At 27.6% G+C, this 19,231-nt stretch overlaps 2 protein-coding genes across 2 annotated transcripts; one reads left to right on the top strand and one right to left on the bottom strand.

Moving 5' to 3' along the window:
• Window positions 1-1,639: 1,639 nt before the first annotated feature.
• On the top strand, window positions 1,640-5,986 carry OCT59_019730 (uncharacterized protein; the record flags this gene model as incomplete). The annotated part of the gene is made up of 5 exons (XM_066143751.1): window positions 1,640-2,131; window positions 2,216-4,294; window positions 4,364-5,264; window positions 5,343-5,608; window positions 5,981-5,986. Exons 1-5 carry the CDS (start codon window positions 1,970-1,972, stop codon window positions 5,984-5,986), a joined length of 3,414 nt encoding a protein of 1,137 aa, XP_066005473.1. The 5' UTR covers window positions 1,640-1,969.
• A 10,046-nt stretch (window positions 5,987-16,032) lies between these two features.
• Window positions 16,033-17,448, bottom strand: OCT59_019729 (uncharacterized protein; the record flags this gene model as incomplete). The annotated part of the gene is made up of 3 exons (XM_066143750.1): window positions 16,033-16,344; window positions 16,421-16,788; window positions 17,331-17,448. The coding sequence occupies 3 exons, from the start codon at window positions 17,446-17,448 to the stop codon at window positions 16,033-16,035; spliced, it is 798 nt and encodes a 265-aa protein (XP_066005472.1).
• Between the last annotated feature and the right edge of the window lie 1,783 nt (window positions 17,449-19,231).

Raw genomic sequence — 19,231 nt, 5'->3', positions numbered from 1 at the left:
TTACATACATTACATACAAATTTTATTGAACCACACTTCCTAAATGCTATTATCTATATATAAATATTACAATTATAAAGTTTTTGACAGACCAATACATTCAAATATAATTGATACGGAATCAAATTAAAAATTCATATCTGAATAATAGTAATATATTTATTGAGATGAGTATCCAAAGTATCCGAATAGCAGTTAATTAACTATGCACTTACTTTTCATTGAATATTTTGAATATTTTGTCATGAATATTCAATACTCTGTCATGAATACATTGTCATGAAATACATATAAAAGTCCTTTTATCACATTTATCTGTTCATTAATATTTGATTTACCGATTAAGAATACTCCTGTTTTTTGGGGGAGAATGAGAAATCTTTTATATGCACAATTTTTGATGATTTTGAAATTTTTCATCATTATAAACAACTTGGTCCAATGAATTTTATATAAAATTCGATCACTTTTCATGGTACTTTATAATTATCAATTTGTTCCATTTACTCGTTTTAACTTTTGCATTTCTGCGCCACAACGTAATGAAAAGCATACAATCAAAATTTATCATAAAAACAATAATAATAACCTTTAAATTATTATATAAGAACATTATATACTTGAAAACTTTACATTTATCATACTTTATTTTATTGTTTTAAAACGGTATAATAGTATTATAGTATTAACACAAATAACAAGAGATAAAATATCGATAATAAAAGTTTTTTAATAACATTGAAAAGTTTTTTTTTTTACATCTTTATTTTTTCTTTAAATCGTTCTATATAAAAAATGTATAATATTTCAATATATTTCAATATATTGTATACTAAAATATTTTTATTTTTTATTTTTATCTGATAAAGAAATTTCATAGATTTGATAGATAAACGTAATTAGTTAATAAGTTATCGGGTTTATTGGGCTGAAAACTTTTTTTTCTATAATGGCTTAAAAAATACTAAAAATAAAAACGATGTGCATAATATTGTTTGAATTATATATATTTTTTAATGAACTATACGAATAAAGATATTTTTTTTTTTTTTTTTACGCCAAAACTTGCTTTTTTTGAATCATACTTAGTGATTTAGTGGTGATAAAATGTTATGCAGATGTGATGTTTAATTTTTTTCTTCTCACTATATAGACCTCTATAGACTCTATAGCCTATAGTAATTTTTTAAAAGCCACTAAAAATTCTTTATTTTTTTTATATTTTATTTTTATTTTATTTTATTTTTTTTGCAACGAAATACAATAAGGTAATAACCTGCAACAAGGAGGTAACTTTAAAGACCAATAAAAATAATTTCATAAAATTTAAAGTTTGAAAATGACTGGTTAAAAAAAAAAAAAAGGGTCAAGGACAACAGGGATTATCAAGAAATTATGTAGTCATGTGTTTACATATGTCAATCAAATTCCTTGTCATCGGTCATCACCTAATGTAACACAATTTAATTCTAATGTAAATGTGTTTATTTTTTATTTTTTATTATTTTTATATTTGTCATCCCGTAACACGAAAATTTTATGTTCTAAAAAGTTTTGATGTATTATGTATACGTACTTATATATTTATATATATATATACATGATATATATAGGATTTTTATTTTTTTTAAAAAAAAAACGATAAATTTCGTCTTTTTTTTAAAAAAAAACCTTTATTTTCTTATTTTTTTTTATATAAAAAAAACCTTTTTATTATTTTGGGTTTATTATATAAATAAACAAATAATATATATATATATATACAAATTTTTCAACATTTTTTTCCTTTTTTTTTTTTTTTTGCTTTTTAATAGAAGTTTAATATATTGGGTGGAAAGGTTTCTTTTTTTATTCCTTTGTAACAAAAATAAAAAAAAAATAACAAAATAAAAATAACAAAGATAAAAATAAACAAAAAAAAAGATAAACAAAAAAAAAGAAGGGTTATTAAAGTTATAAACTTAAAAAAATGACTAAAAAGAGAAATCCTTCAAAAAAATCATCAAATATTCAAGAATCTTATTTTGACGCTGAAAGAATTTTGGATGAAAAGAAAGTTGGTGGAAAATGGCTTTATCTAATAAAATGGTCCGGACATGATAGAAATGGGAAACCTTGGTCTCCTGATTGGGTAACGTTTTTATCTCATTTAAAATAATGTTTTTCTCCTTAAAAAAAACTTTATTTAATTTTCTTTCCTTTTTTTTTTATTTAGCAACCAAAAGATAATTGTACGGCAATGTTATTAAAAGAATGGGAACAAGAAAAATCTAGACAACGTAAAAAACAAGAGGAACAAAAAGATAAAGAAAATCATAAGGGTTCAAATCAAGAAAAAATGGATGTCGTACAAGATGATGATCCAATGGATTTACAAGATAATAATAATAATAATAATAATAATACTATTAACAAGTCTGAATCAAATAATCCATATAGCATAATGGAGAGAGGTGATAAAATTAATGGTGTAGATGGTTTAAAATATGTTTTGGATAAATACTGTCAAAACATGAGTGAAGATATAAGACGAAAAACTTTATCATTTGCACGTTATGAAGATTGCGATCCTAATCCTAATCCAAATTCTAATTCTAATACCGATACAAAAACAAATTCTAATTCTTATTCTAATACAAATCCAATCACAAATTCGAATCTTAATTCAAATAATTTAATTTCAAATTCAAATGTTAAGAAAAATATTAAACCAAATTTACATAGTTTTCATGTAAAAATCAACTCAAAATTCACAAATTACAACAACGCTCCTCGTAATACAAAATCTACCATTTCTTCTTCAAAGATATTGAAAAATTTCCCTACTTCTAAAGTTAAACTTGTTAAAATAAGTCCTATACAACCATCTATTATTAGCAATACACCTATTAAAAGTAATATTTCTATTTTGGATCCTAATATTAATGAAATAAGATCTCATAAAACTATTCATGGAAAAAAGATTCCTCTACCTTCAAAATCTGAAAGATTATCATTATATAGTTTAAATAAGAGAACTTTGGATAATGTTCAAGATCCTAATAATGATTCATCAACAAAGAGGCAAAAAACTGAAGATGTTCATGATATGAATCGCAAAGATAATGTCATTAATTCATCAATTAATGCTAATGAGAAAGTAATAGATATTAAAGATTCTAAAGATGCAAAGGACTCTAAAGACTCTAAAGATGTTAAAGACTCAAAAGATGTTAAAGACTCAAAAGATGTTAAAGACTCAAAAGATGTTAAAGACTCAAAAGATGTTAAAGACTCAAAAGATGTTAAAGACTCAAAAGATGTTAAAGATTCAAATGTTAAAGATTCAAAAGATGCTAAAGATATCAAAGATTCTAAAGATACCAAAGATGTTACCAAAGATGCTAAAGATATCAAAGATGCTGCCAAAGTTGCCAAAGTTACCAAAGATGTTAGAGATATCAAAATTTTACCATCATTAACATTATCAACATCAACATCATTAAATGTCGAAAACAATAATGTATCTTCACAAATAAATGAATTATCAACATTACAGCCTAATGAATCACTTCCGGATTATGATTTATCAAGTTCGCAATGTATACAATCTTTCACACAATCCTATGATCAACAATCAGGAATCAATTCCAGTATAAGTAAAAATTCCTCTACCACAAGTTCTTCTTCTCCTAAATTTCGTTCGATTGCTGCTAAGATTAATTCATCACCACCACCGTCACCATCACAATATAATTATTCCAATGTACATTCCTCCTCATCAAGTAGTAGCAAATCAAATAGTACATCTAGCACGTCAAGTAACACGTCAAGTAGCACATCAAGTAGCACATCAAGTAGCACATCAAATAACACATCAAGTGCATTAAATACAGAAAAGTGGACCGATAATAACATTTCGACATCATCATCAAATAGACATTCTAGCAGATTGGCCAGTATCAGAAATAATTCAGGTTCTTCAGTTCCTAAAAGTAGTTCAAGTAGTTCACAAGTTTCTAATAAAATTGTTCCTTTATTGACGACACAACATAAGAGTTATTTCCACAAATCATATGTACAACCGATTTCATCAGATGAAGATTCGATGGCAATTTTTAATGATGATAATAATGTTACTCATTCTAATCAATCTGTAATAATGACAAGTCCTCAAAGTATATCACCAACTATTATGCAGATTAATGAACAATCAAATCATCAACAATCTTCAATTATACAAAATACAAACACTGGATCTTTGATAATGGAAAGTAATGATTCTGTTCCTTCTTTTGACGCTGTACAAAGAGTGGTAAGTTTATAATATAATATTTTCATCATATTAAATAATATTAATTGATTAATTCATTATATTATACAGAAGGAATTATCGTATGAATTGGTAAAAGTGAGATCTTATAATGAATCATTAGAGAAAGATAAAATGGATTTGATTAAAGAAAAAAATAAATATGCTAGTGAAACTTATCAACTTAGAGTAGAAGTTGAGAGAAGGCCATGGTCAAATTCAGAAGCAAGTGATACTATTAGAAAATGTCAAGATAATATTCAGAAATTATGTAATAAGGTGGTGGAAAGTCAAAATAAATACGTGGTTAGATGTAATGAATATAAAAAGCTTGATATTGAACATTCAAGGTTACAAAATGAATATAATCAAACTAGAAGGATTATGATGGGAAAACAATCCGAAATCGAAATACTTAAAGAAGACTTAAATAATGCAAATCAAGAATTGAAAAAACTTAGAGAAGAAAATAATAATATAACAAAGAATAGTATCATATTGATGCAAGATGAATATCATAAATTTACACGACTTCAAAATTCTTTGCAGGAATTAATTGATCAGAGAAGTAATATCAATAAGGCAATTGATAATTTGAAAGAGACAATCAATCAGGAAGTAGTTAAGATAAGAAGAACTACTAGTAATAATCAAGATGAGAGTTTTTTGAATCGTCAAATTGAAAATTTGAAAATGAAAAACAAGTTACAAGAAATAAGTTTGAAAATGGCCGAGGAGAATTCAACTATCGCGGAAGATTCTGTTAAATTAATGCTTGAAGTTAGAAAGTTAAACGCTGCAGAGATTCTCAAAAATTATGATGTATCTTCTATCCCAAACACTTCTAGTACTCAAGCGAATTATTTGAGAGAAAGAATATCACCATCATTACAGAGTCAAAATAAGGATAATCAGAGTGAAGATTATACTCAAAGAATGGAAACACAGCCTATTGAAACCAATTCAGCGCATGGTAATTTAAAATTCTGTTAGTTTTATCTTTTGTTAAAGGTTTTCTTTATATACTTATATTTTTAAATGATGATTATAGGAAATGTTAATAATAATACAAATGTTCAAGGATTATCAACGGTATCAACGGTTCCTTTTTTTGAAAGTTTGCCGAATAATAATTATCATGATACTAGATTGTTCGAAAATCCAAACGCTTTCAGAAATTCAACTGCTTCTATTAGAGGAAATACAAACTTGCGAAAATTACCAACGACATCAACTCGTATTGGACAAAGTAAAGGTTCTACCCCTCGTACATCATTGAATTCTACATCATCCGTTTCTACCGGAAGAAAATTCAAGGTAATTGCAAATCCAATTCCAGGGAGTCCTGTCAAATCATTTCAAAAAATGAATTATTTTTGTGAATGGAATCTCTGCAAAAGATCATTTAATGATAAATTTGAATTGAAAAAGCATCTTAAAGAAGATCATTTGGATTCTGAAGAAAATTCCATTATGAAAGATAAAATCACTGATGATTTAGCAGAAGTAAAAATTGAGGTGTAATTAATTTTCAATGCGTTGGGAATATTGATAAAAATGTTTATAAAGGAGAAAATATTTTTTTTAGAAATTAACAATTTGAATTTTGTGTAAAAATATTTGATCTTATTTCTGATTCAATCTTTTTTGTTTTCTTCATCTTTTTTTTTCAAAATTATTTTCATACAGAAATAAGATCTTGATTTGTTTTTCCGATTAAGTATTATTAAAAAGTGTCAAAAAAGTAAGAACATTTTTTAAAATAAAAATTTTGGTTAACGAAAAAATTTCAGTTAAAAAGCTAACTTTTTTTAACTCTTTTTTTCAAGAAAAAAAAAACAATTAACATAAAAAAAAAATAGAGAAATATTGCTGGATTTTAAGTATAAAATTACAGTTTAGACTTTTTTGTTATTATTATTATTATTATTTATTTATCAATTTTTTAGTTTAAATATAGACTTTTTTTGGAATTTCTTTTTTCTTTTTAGTTTTTTCTTTCTTGTATATACGGGTAATTTTTTTAAAAAATTATATCTATATAAAGATATAAATTTGTAGATCGGATAAATAATAAATAGAAACTTATAAAAGCGACATACTATATTTTATTGTATATATTGTAAAAACTGATCTTTCTTATCTCTTCACATATCTGCCTCGTGTTATTTGATATTATGTTATGCACATTTTCTTGCACGTAATGCCAACTATAATGGTGTCATAAATGAACATTATGCGAAGTTCTAAAATGATAATATCGCAGATACTAATATAAAGTTTCTTTGATACATATTATATTTTTTGCAAGTTTTCTTGATAAACAATAAAACAAATACTCTCTATAGTGAATTTTTATATAGTGAATAACTTGCTGTAATCAAGAAAAGTTAAGTACAGATTTTCTTTATATATAATAAAATTACCCTCAGTATAGCGAATTTCTTACTATAACGAATTTTAATCTTCAGCTCATGGGATTCACTAAAACTACAACTTATACAGCTCTCTAATTTGTAGCACATATTTATTACCATTCATTACTTTTTGATTTGAAAGTACAATTAATTTTATTGATTTTACATGTCAAATAGAACTTTCACCTACAGTTTCCTAAAGCTTAACACTAGAGCTTTACTTATAAAAATTTTGTGAATTTCTGAAGTCCATTTACTTAGAATATATCAATAGCATAACTTTTGCAAAATATGCAGAACAAACAGATGTCACATGAGTTGATAATATAACTTTGCATTAAAATAATAAAATGATTATATATTAGATAATAAAAATGTAAATAAGATATAAGGCATATTTATCAAGCAGTAAAAACAGAGCCCATAGATAAAAGCTTTTGAACTTATAATGTGAGTGCAATTTCACTCTTCTGCAGAATTCGAAAGAAGGTTTTGAATGATGATTTTGACTTTACTTACTATCTTCACCAATAATTTCCAAAAATAGATTTAGCGTAAGAAGAATTTTTATCAAATAAGTTGATAACAATACTTTGTCACTCTAAGTAAACTTATAGAGATTACGTTATAACTATAGATATAAGAATGATCACGTAATATGAAGGAATAATATACCAAACAAAAGATCACATAATAGAAAGCCACGTGATTAGATAAATAATTAGCTGAAAGGATAAACATTTGAGAAATAGAATGATCTACATGATGTAATATTTATTGAATGATTAATGAAGATCAGGTAAATTATTAATTAAGGAGTCAATCAATTCTGATATAATAATTAGTTTATCAAGTTTATTAATAGGAATAATTAGGAGGAGTAATTATTAATCATAAAAGATAGATTCGTTTGGAATATTTTCTTTATAATAGTTTATAAGACTATTCTTGAGCAGAATATTAGATTACAGAATATTAGATTATAGATTATTTTTAGGGTACTTTTATAATTTTAGGGTACTTTTAATAAAATGTAAATTTATATTTAAAGGCTGAGTTTTAGACTTAGTTTTACTCAGTTTTGAACAACTCAGTCTTCAGACTTAATAAAATATTAATTATTAAAAGTTATTTTAAATATACTTAAGGTTTACCTAAGTTTTAATTAATGTTTATAATTTATAAATGAGGAGTTAAAATAAAGATAAACTTATGTAACGAGAACTATTGCAGTTTTAAAGTTAAGTACATAAATATAAAAATCTAAACCAAGCAAGAATAAATTAACGTTTCATTGAGAATATCTATAAAAGCAAATACCTTGTTTATCAATGGGTGGCAGACATCGATAACAGTTTGGTGAATGCTCTAAGAAAGAAAATGATTGATTTTGTGTCATCATTCCAACTATCCTCATATAGTTGAGTACCTGTGTGATATGTTACCTATATGGTATTTTTACCTGTGTGATATGTTACCTGTATGGTATTTTTACCTATGTGGTATGTTACCTATATGGTATGTTACCTGTGTGGTATTTTACCTATGTGGTATTCCTGAGAATCTGAACTTAGGTATGAGGTAATTGGAATAAATTGACTTAGTGTCTGAAATATATAGTAAATAGATGAATAGTTGTTTAAAGTATGTTAATTGTGTTAGATTTCTTATGGCTAGAGGAGTTTGACTACAAGTAACTGTAACAAAAAGAATAATAAATACATAGTTACAGCAATGAATTATTTTACTAAATGGCTAGAAGCCAAAGCATTAGAAACAGCTAATTCTAAGGAAATTGCAAAATTTATTTATGAAGATATAATATATAGACATGAATGTCTGAAGAAAATATTGAGTGATAGAGGAAGTCATTTTAATAATAAATTAGTAAAATCATTAATAGAAAAATTTAAAGTTAAATATAATTTTTCAACACCTTATCATCCAAAAACTAATAGATTGATAGAAAGATTTAATAAGATATTATGTGAATAGAACCCCGGACATCTCTAAAATAAGTCATAACTGACTTTTGCCCAAAAACACTACTTTTTGCTAAAACTCAAAAAATCGTATTTTATAAGTATCTCAGCATCTAGTGATTTAATTTTAAAGAACATTTTTTTATTTTGTAGCCCTCATTTAGCTCTACAATTTAAAAAAAAGTTCATTAAAATCGGACCACTGGATGCTGAAATATTTACAAAAAATGGGTCAATTTACTAAAAGTGTAACTTAGAGGATCATCGTACTTTCTTTCCTGTTGGGCTCTGCCCATTTTTTTCCAAGAAGACATGGATGAAAAATATGAGGATTTTTTGCCTTGAGTGATAGTAAAAGGACTTTTTGATGTTATATGAAGTTATTACCGAGGTCTTTAGTTTCACTTGAACTCCTTACGACTTATATTAAGTTAGAACTGTTATCATGAGTCTTGGAATTACTAACAATAACGTAAGATGGCAGTTCTATATGAACGTTCCCCTGAGCTTTCTGAAAAGTTAAAAAGTAGTGCATCTTGGTTCCTACGCCTTTAAAGTCTAACTGGCCAAGTGGTTCGTAAGCCAGACTATTATTTCTTAGAAGGAGCTCTTGACTAATGTATTTCTTGCTAGTTGATGTTATGTTGTTAACAGGAGAGTTTGTCTTCTAAAATAAGGAGACAGAGTTGAGGTATATGTTTGGTATTTTTTACTCAAGTTTTTCTCATTGCACTTCGAGTTTTCCTGAGGTTTATGTCTTTATTTTTTGCTTTTTGGTTTTCTTGATCACTTTTTTCAGTGTAACCTTATTTTCTTTGGAGGTGGGGGGATACTAGAAAATTTGATCATCATGGTGGCTTGGTGTTACTAATTTTCAAAATCGATGATCACTCAAGTGATAAGGAGTGATAGGTTGGGTACCACAATTTTTGTAGTATGCCGATCATGGTGGTCACATATATATTGGACTATCATTGGATCGACTTATCTAGATAGATTTTAGGTCAAAGGATTATTCGCAATGAGGTGGATGTCCTCCATTTGGGATCGTTCGCAATGAGGTAAGTGTCTCTTCAGGGATTGTACGACACTAAAAAGTTTCCCATCAGCTGGACTGCACGACACTAAAAAGTTCCTGGAGGTCTTTGTAAAGTAGATTTGTTATCCATAGTACGTAGTTAAATAGGAAAAATTGAATTTTATTCTTTTTTGATAGCGTTAATGGTACTTGCACTAGTCAAAATCTATGCTATCGGGTATATATCAGGTACCTATATATCAGTGACTAATCAGATATATATCAGACATTTACATATATCAGGTATAACATTGGGTACTCAATATGTCACCGATATATACTGGTATATTTCGGGCGCCTATATAATCAGATATACACTACTTGGAAAAAAGTAGGCGGACACCATATTTATTAATTACTCAAAAACGTACATAATAAGTGGGGTCAAAATTTTAAATTTTATTAGTTAAACCATATACAAAACTAATATTTAGTTGGCCATCCATTATTCTTAATACACGCCTCAACCCTGCGTGGCATACTTTCAATTAAATTAATTAATGTATTATTAGGAATTTGATTCCATTCTTCATGTAAAGCACACTCCAATTCTCTCACATTTTTTGCAGGATTGGGACGTTTTCTAATGCGCCTTTCCAGCTCTGACCATAGGTGCTCGATAGGATTTAAGTCAGGTGACTGACTCGGCCAATTTTCTAAAATTTTAACCTTTTTTGTTTCTATCCATTTTTTAACATTTTTAGCGGTGTGGACAGGGGCGTTATCATCTTGGAATAAATAACCTCGTCCATTATAATTATTATTAATAAATGGAAGTAAATGTGATTCGAGTATTTGTATATAGTCACGATGGTTCATTTTACCATTAATTTTTATTAGCGGCCCTAACCCCTTTCCTGGAGAAACAACCCCACATCATTATACCTCCACCACCATGTTTTATTGAAGGAACCATGTTTTTAACATTAAACCTTGTTCCGGGGGTTCTCCAAACACGACCTGGACCATCATTTTTAAATATAGTAAAGCGGCTTTCATCGCTCCAAATAACTGACTTCCATTTTCTAACAGACCAGTCTTTCCTTTCAATACACCAGTTTAAACGATTTTCTCTTTGTTTATCATTAAGAAGAGGTTTGAATGCTGGAATACGTGAAAAAATATTAAGTTCATGCAAATTTTTCCTTATAGTCTTGGTAGTAACTTGTAGTCCAGTTTTCTCTTGAAAATTATTTTTTATTTGTTCAGCTGATTGACGATTATTTGTTTTGACAATTTTTTTTAATGTTTTTTGGTGTTGGCAATTTAAAAGTTTAGGACGACCACTTCGTGGCTGAGTTTCAAGACTTTTTCCTTCACAAAAGATTTGAATAGTTCGGTAAACTGCTGTTCTAGAAAAGCCAAGCATTTTAATAATTTTTTGTCTGGTGGCGCCACCTTTAAATAGACCAATAATCTGGTTGCGTTCAGCTTCCGTTAAATCATACATGGTGCGAAGTAGTACAAAATCCTAATTTGTCGATCACATTTGATGGTTGTCTATAAATGAAATAACAATTACGTCATTGTTTATTTATACCATAAACTATCACGTGATAAAATTTCAGCCCAAATTATTATGTACATCTTGGAGTAATTAATAAAATATGACGTCCGCCTACTTTTTTCCAAGTAGTGTATATTACCCAATATGTCACCGATATATTTCTAATATATATCAGGTACTAATTACAGGTCAAATGATTTGTCATATGACTTTCAAGTCAGAACATAACGGTAAGTGTTATATGAATATCGGGAGAATTTCAGCAATCTGATATTTCTCTTAATCCTTACCGAACTATTTATGATATCAGGTGTATATTTGCTATGTCGAAACCTGATTTCTTTTTATTATTTATTCATTTATATGTACTATTATTTATTTATTTATTTAACATATAATATATTTATTTTATTATTATATTTAAATTATTCATTAATTTATCCTATTCTATCTATTTACATTATGTTGTTAATAGTTTGGAACATTGTTCCAGTTGGTTCGATTTCAACAAGCAACTTTTAAATTCTAATATCAAATGTCACGTCTTAGTTGATCTTGACATTACTATCATGTCTGATCTACATTACACGTTTTAATCCAAGAAACATAAAAAAATAAAAAAAAAATGTTAGCTTTGTTTAATAATACCATTATTATTGCATTAACAAAAGAACCTACCATAATGTTTTATCCAAAAATCATTCAAAGCATTGTCCAAGAACCTAAAAAATAGAAGAAATTATGTTAGTACTGCATCCTAACGTTATTAACATTTATATACCAACCAAAAGAAACTTATTACCAGTACAGAAATCTGTGTTTTTTATCCATAAAAACCATTCAGAAACTTACTGAAAAAAAAACAAATGGATTTAATATGCCATTAATATCACCACATAACTACTCAAAGAAACATACCGCAAGGAGACATTCAGAAACTATTTTAAAACCTAAAAACAAAAAAAAGGTGTTATTATAGTTTAATAGTACTACTGTACTAACACCCACCCGAAAGACTTACCATAAACAGTTATCAAAGAATCATCTAAAAATCAAAAAAAGAAAGAAGTAAAAGGTGTTAATATTGCTATTAACACCACCATATAATCACCCAAAGAAACTTATTGCAAATAATCGTCTGACTTAAAACCTAAAAAAAAATAAAAAAGGCATTATTATATAGTTTAATAACGCCATTAATACCCAACCAAAAGATCTACCACGAAGGATTATCTAAGAACTATCAAGAATCCTAAAAATAAAAAATAGTGGCATTAGTTATTATTTTTTATAACACCATTAGCAATACCACACTCAACTATATATATATATATGTTGTGCTTCAGATTGATTCTTGCCTCAGATTAAAACTCATGTTGCGTGAGATCAACACCAAATCACGTGTATTACATATATGGTAATTTTACTATGTAGATCATCATGTGTATCAGTGTATATACATAATTCGTCACATCCTATTGGTAGTTTTAATCTGAGGCAAGAATCAATCTGAGGCATAACATATATACTCCATTACATGCCGTTTGTCTAAGAGCTGTTTAAAAATTGCCTAAAAACCTAAAAAAGATAAAGAAATAGTATTAGTGGAATTTCTAACACCATTCACATCACAATGACTACATACTTCATTACCTTTAGCCTAGAAATCTCTATCTGAAAAAACGTTCCTAATTAATTTCATTTCTAAAATAAAGGAAAAAATAAAAAAATATCTTATTATCAGCTCTAAGCGAGTTCTGACCTGGAAATTAAACTAAAAAAAAAATTATTTTTTTTAAAACCTTTTTTTTTAAAAAAATAGATTATCAGTTAATCATTTAACAAGTCATATGACTGTAGTCACAGTTACTGATTATGTATCCAAACAAAAAAAACTAACACTTCCAAAAAAATTTTTCAAAAGAAATATTACTAAGATATCAAGGTTAAACGATGAATCAGTAGAAGTTTCTAAAAAGTTGCTTATAAGTTATAATCTTTATAATAAAGGCATTACAATGATAGGAAGACAAAATTTGGATTTGCTTTGTTTGGCGCAGCATACGAACAATATGAGCTTGCAAAAAAAGAAAAGTACGATTAAAAAGAATGACATCATATTTATCATATTGAAGAAGTTAATGAAAATCTTTATCAGATGAACATTTTTTTTATTTTGATTTTTCGGCTAGATGGAAGAATGAGAAGATTATATCCGGTTTAAAAAGCTTAGGGCTGATAAAAAAATTTCAGTTAAATTTTGGCACAAAATTGGTAAAGGCAGAAATTTATTCGAAGAAAAATCAGATGGAACTATAGAAGTGATGTGAAGCAATATTATATTTTTCTGATGATTTTCAGAATCTATGAAATTATTTGATATCCGTAAAAGGTACAAATATGTGGCCTAAAGGATGAATAAAAGAATTTATTGGAAAAGGAGTTGATGGATTTAAATGATATATATTGAAGGTAAAAGGTTTTTTTATGCGTATTATAAACATGAAGAGATGTTAGGAAATCTGATTGAAAAAGGTTTAAATAACGAAGAGCTGAAAGGAACTTGGATTATTTCACAATAGAAAAAAGTTTCAACAACATAATTTCTAAAGAAAAAAATTCAATCACACAATTACACAGGTCAAAAAGTGAAAAATCAGTCACCAATCGGTCACCAATCAGGTATCTGATTGGTAACCGATTGGTGACTAATTGATGCCTGATTTTTCACATTTTAACCTGTGTTAGGAGATTTGACTGATATATAAAGAAGAGGAAGTATTGTAAATAAAAGAAATTCAATAAAGAAATTAATACAGAACTGAGAGTTGGCAAAAATGAAGTAGTGGAAATAGTGAAGAAATATAGGCAAGGAATCTTTAAGTAAAAACTCTTTTCACTGATCGTTCAGTCACAAATTTCACACTAGTAGTTTAAAGAAAAATTTTACGTTTATTATCGTTTAAGTCATAGAAAATATTGTTTTTTTATTATAGAATTTGGGAAGAGTAATATGGAAGGGGTAGAATTTACCCAACCTTTAGAAAGTAGCACTTCAGCTGCTTCGATGAGCTTTTCGATAGCTCAGCAACCTATACAGACGAATAGTACATCAGGAAATTATATAGTGCGAAAAGTTGCGCAAGTTTACACATCATAATATTTCATAAGCTTCCAGACCCGCCGCAAGTTTGCGTAAGCGTAATATTTTGTAACTTTTTAAAATATTTCGAAATATTACGATATGCAAAGCTTCGTAATTTTACGATTTGTAATATTCCGTAATTTTGCGGTTCGCAATATTTCGTAATTTTACATAATATTTCGTAAGTTTTCAGACCCGCCGCAAGTTTGCGTAAGCGTAATATTTTGTAACTTTTTAAAATATTTCGAAATATTACTGTATGCAAGGCTTCGTAATTTTACGATTCGTAATATTCCGTAATTTTACTGCGTAATACTTCGCAACTTTTTAAAATATTTCGAAATTCTATGATGCGTAATATTCCATAATTTGACGATTCGTAATATTCTGTGATTTTACACAACTTAATATTTCGTAATATTTCAAAATATTTCGATAAATAATACTTCATTTTCTGTACTATAAGTTTATATAATGTATGTTTTATTAGATATAATCATAAAAAATTACAAGTATTTATTAATATATACAGAATACATAAAAGTAAAAAAAGAAAGAGTAGAGTAACAATATTATTAGACGTAAAAAGAAGAGAAACAGCTATAGTAACGTTAGTATTAGATATAAAGATAAAAGAAATATTGTTATTATTGTTAGTATTAAGGTAAAAAGAGTTAAAGAAACAGTAAAAGGAGTAAAAGAAACATGGATATTATCGTTAGTATTAAAGTACAAGTAAAAAGAAATAAAGGAAACGTAGATAGTATTGTTAGTATTACGACATAAAGTAACAAAGAGGTAAAAAAAAAACGCGTTAATATTAAAATAATTAGTATTAATAAATAAATATTTCTATACCTGCAAAGTAATTGAACAAAAGAATAAAGAAATAAAGAGAAAGGAAAAAATAAACATGTTGTTAGTATTGTTAGTATCGTTAGTATTAAAGTACAAGTAAAAAGGAATAAAGGAAACATGGATATTATTGTTAGTATTACGATACAAAATAACAAAGAGGTAAAAAAAAATGAAAATAATTAGTATTAATAAACAAATATTTCTATACCTGCAAAGCAATAAATTATGAAATATATGTAAATATATTGTATATAATTAAAGAAATATAAATAGAAAGAAGAGACAAAAAAATTAAAAATATTGAACAAAAGAATAAAGAAATAAGAAACAAAAATAAATAAGACAAAAACGCGTGCATGATTAAATGATTAAATGATTAAATCACATGCAAGGATCAGCCTAATTTTGATTGGCCAGAAAATACGATATCGTAAAATTACGGAAATCCGCATTTTAAAAAATCACAGAAATTGTATATGCACAATTACTAAATATTATCCCCTCGTGATAAATTAAAAATTATCAACACAAATTCAACACAAATTTAACAAATTTAACGAAATTTGGCCAAAATTAACAAATTTTTACCAGAATTATCAACACAAATTGAACACAAATTGAACACAAATTTCAGCCACGATTTATTTATGTCACACCCGTGTTGTTAAGAATTAATAACCATTTTATTTATTAAAACTATATTAATTATGGTAAAAAAAATGCTATTACGTGTGATATATATAAAAAATAATATTTATTTTTTATGCAACCCATAATTCTCTAATAAACTATTTACATACCGACCTTCCTCCTCCGTGTTATAAGAGTCAATAGAAAGTATATCATCGTCAGCTATGCCATCATTGGCCGCACCATCGTTGGCCGCACCATCGTTGGCCGCATCATCGTTAGCCGCACCATCGTTAGGCCTACCATCGTTAGTCACACCATTATCAGCCGCACCTGCTCTATCGTCAGCTGCTCTATCACCACCATCGTCTACATCATTACCATCATGAGAATCATCGTCCGAATGTGTAAATTTATCCCTATTTTCCAACTTTTGCTAAAAATCAATAAATAAATAAATAAACTGTAATTCAAATAATTCACATTTTGCAAATTGTAAATTAAAAACTTACTAAGTTGTTGATTATCTTCGACTTCATTATACTTTTGCTCATTTGAATGTTTTGATTATTAGGATTTAAGTACGTTTCACATATGCTAATCGCATACGCTATTTGTGTTTTTGAGGGATTTTTATTTTCTTTTCGCAACTTATCAATTATCAGCGACATATATGTCGTAGGTTGCCCATCTTTAACCTTTTTAAATAGGTTGTTGTAACATCTTTTCACCTCCGCCTTACTCTTCCATTCCTGAATCTTTGACGGACTAGCCTGAGTGTTAATAGACGGTAATTTATGCCCAGTCGCTTCGAAAACAGAATACATAACGTCTTTAACTCTAGACGTGAACGTCCCTCGTATGCTTCTATGTTGTTGTACTAACTATTAAAAAAAAATGTTAGTATGAAATTTAATAAAATTCATAATTGCTTTAACTTACAGTCGGGGCAATTTTTTTTCGAAAAAAATAATCCATTGATTTTTTTTGAACTGGCGCATAAATTCCGGATTTTCGTCTTTTAAATATTTTTCGGTAGCGAGTTTATGCTCGTCCTTGCGAAGGATAAACAAAATTTTCAAATAAAATTTTCGACACCTTCTTAACGAGCTCCTAATCAAACGAGGTTAGCATTTCAGGTTTACATTAAATAATATTCATCTTTATTACCTTTACATACTCCAGATCTATTGTATTATTATTATTTTTGTTATTATCGTTGAGCTTTTTTTCTATGCTCGAGAGGGGTTTCGAGATTTTTTTGTCCGGTGATAAGAACTTCAAGCTTAGAAATTATCTGCGAATTGGTTCTTAATAGTTTTTCTATTGTTTTTTTATTAACTTTAACAATAAAATATAATTTAACTATATATTATATAATTTCTTTTATAAAGAATATGATACATATTATGTCATATATACCATCAACACTATCATCGGATATTCTCACTCGCTTCTCAGCTTCGCTACCCTCAGTACTACGTTTTGAAAATCTTTCATTATCGTCAATTCTTCGTTTCTCGCCACGCTTTGTAGCCATTATGATAATAAATTTGAAACGAAAATATGAGAAAAAGGAGGAAATATATGAGAAAAAAGAGGAAATATATGAGAAAAAGGTGAACTAGAAAATTCGAAAAGGATGAGGAAAAAGGGGGAAATACATGAATCAGAAATTCAGAAAAAGGAGGCAAGCTGTCATAAGGTAATTTCCGCCATTCTATACTAAAAAAGAAAAAAAACTTGCGAAATATTGCGAAAAATGGATGAACTAATGCGAAATATTACGAAAAATGAATGTACTAATGCAAAAATTTTGCATCGTGATATTACGAAAAAATATTGTAACACTTTCATAAGAGAACTTTAAAAAAAACTCTCGTAAAAGCACATACATAGTACAATCGAAATATTAATCAAATCCAATTTATAAAAAAATAACATGTTACACATGTTGGGGCTTTTATGCATGGAAAAAAAAAAGTTGCAGCCAGTGAACTCATTTGGCTGATCAGATTGATAGCGCTTATAACCTGATTATCGCATAAATTTGTGGCTGATCATCCGTCCATTATTGTAAAAGTGATTTGCCGTGTTAAGCCAATAAATTTGCGGCTGATTATCAGATGATTAGCCGGCCATCCGAATTCTTACAGCCCGTTACAGCAAATTCAAAATATGTGAAACACTCAGCACTTTTGCTGTCAGATTCACTTGGCAGATTGCCGGCAAATTGAAATAGTAAATAAAATAATAAACAATATTTATATGGTACATCATAGACTTGTTACATTTATTTTTAGATTTGCCAACCCACGAACTCGGCAAGTTCCCGACAGCAAAATTGCTGAGTGTTTCGCATATTTTAAATTTTGCTATAATGCGTAAAATTGCGAATGATTCCGCGATATTAGCCACCAGATTCTTACAGCCAGTTCCATTCATTAATGCGTAAATTTGCGTAGTCGTGTCTATTCAAATAACTCAATCAATTGTAATCCATTCAATTAATTCATTAAATTTTTACAATGAATTTGCAATATAATTTTATTAGCACACATAATCTCATATAAATTAAATAGTGAATTGATACTTTTCATCAAATTTGACGCGTTAATTTAGTAACATGAGTTTCAAATGCCCCCTTTGTATGCGAATATTCAGTCAACGCTTTGCATATACTCAACACGCCCAAAAATGCTTAAAAAATGTAGAAGTAGAAGTAGAAGATGATGATGATAATAATGATAGTGAAAAATATAGCAGTGAAATGGATACAAGAAGTAATCTAAGTAGTGAATATGAAAATGATAAAGTTGAGGTAATTATGTTATTCCAGATTATTCTTTTTAAAGAAAAAGCTCAAATTATACTAACTCATTTTGGTTTATAATTTTAGGTGGATGATGATAATAATGTACAAAATATGTCATTTGACAGTATTGGAAGTGCAATATCAGAGATGAGCCTTGAAGATAGTAACTTTGAAAATATATTAGATTCATCTGAAGAGCCTGAAATTTTTGAAGAACCCAAAAATCTCAATACTAAAACTTGCACAGAATTTCCTAATGATGCTTATAAAGATCTAATGTTATTAGTAACGAAATATAAAATAAACAATAAAGGTGGTAATGAAATAATACGTTTTTTTAATAAACATTCAAATCTTACAGAATCACCATTACCAAAAAATATTGAACAGGGACGAGCATTTATGAATAATATGAAGTTTTCTAATTTAGAATTTAGTAAAGTTCTTATAACAAAACATAAGGATAAAGATTATTTTCTTTATTATCAAAACTTAATACAGTGCATCA

Source organism: Rhizophagus irregularis, chromosome 29 (genome assembly GCF_026210795.1).
Source record: "Rhizophagus irregularis chromosome 29, complete sequence".
NCBI lineage: Eukaryota > Fungi > Glomeromycota > Glomeromycetes > Glomerales > Glomeraceae > Rhizophagus > Rhizophagus irregularis.
This window is presented reverse-complemented; position numbering and strand designations above follow the sequence as displayed.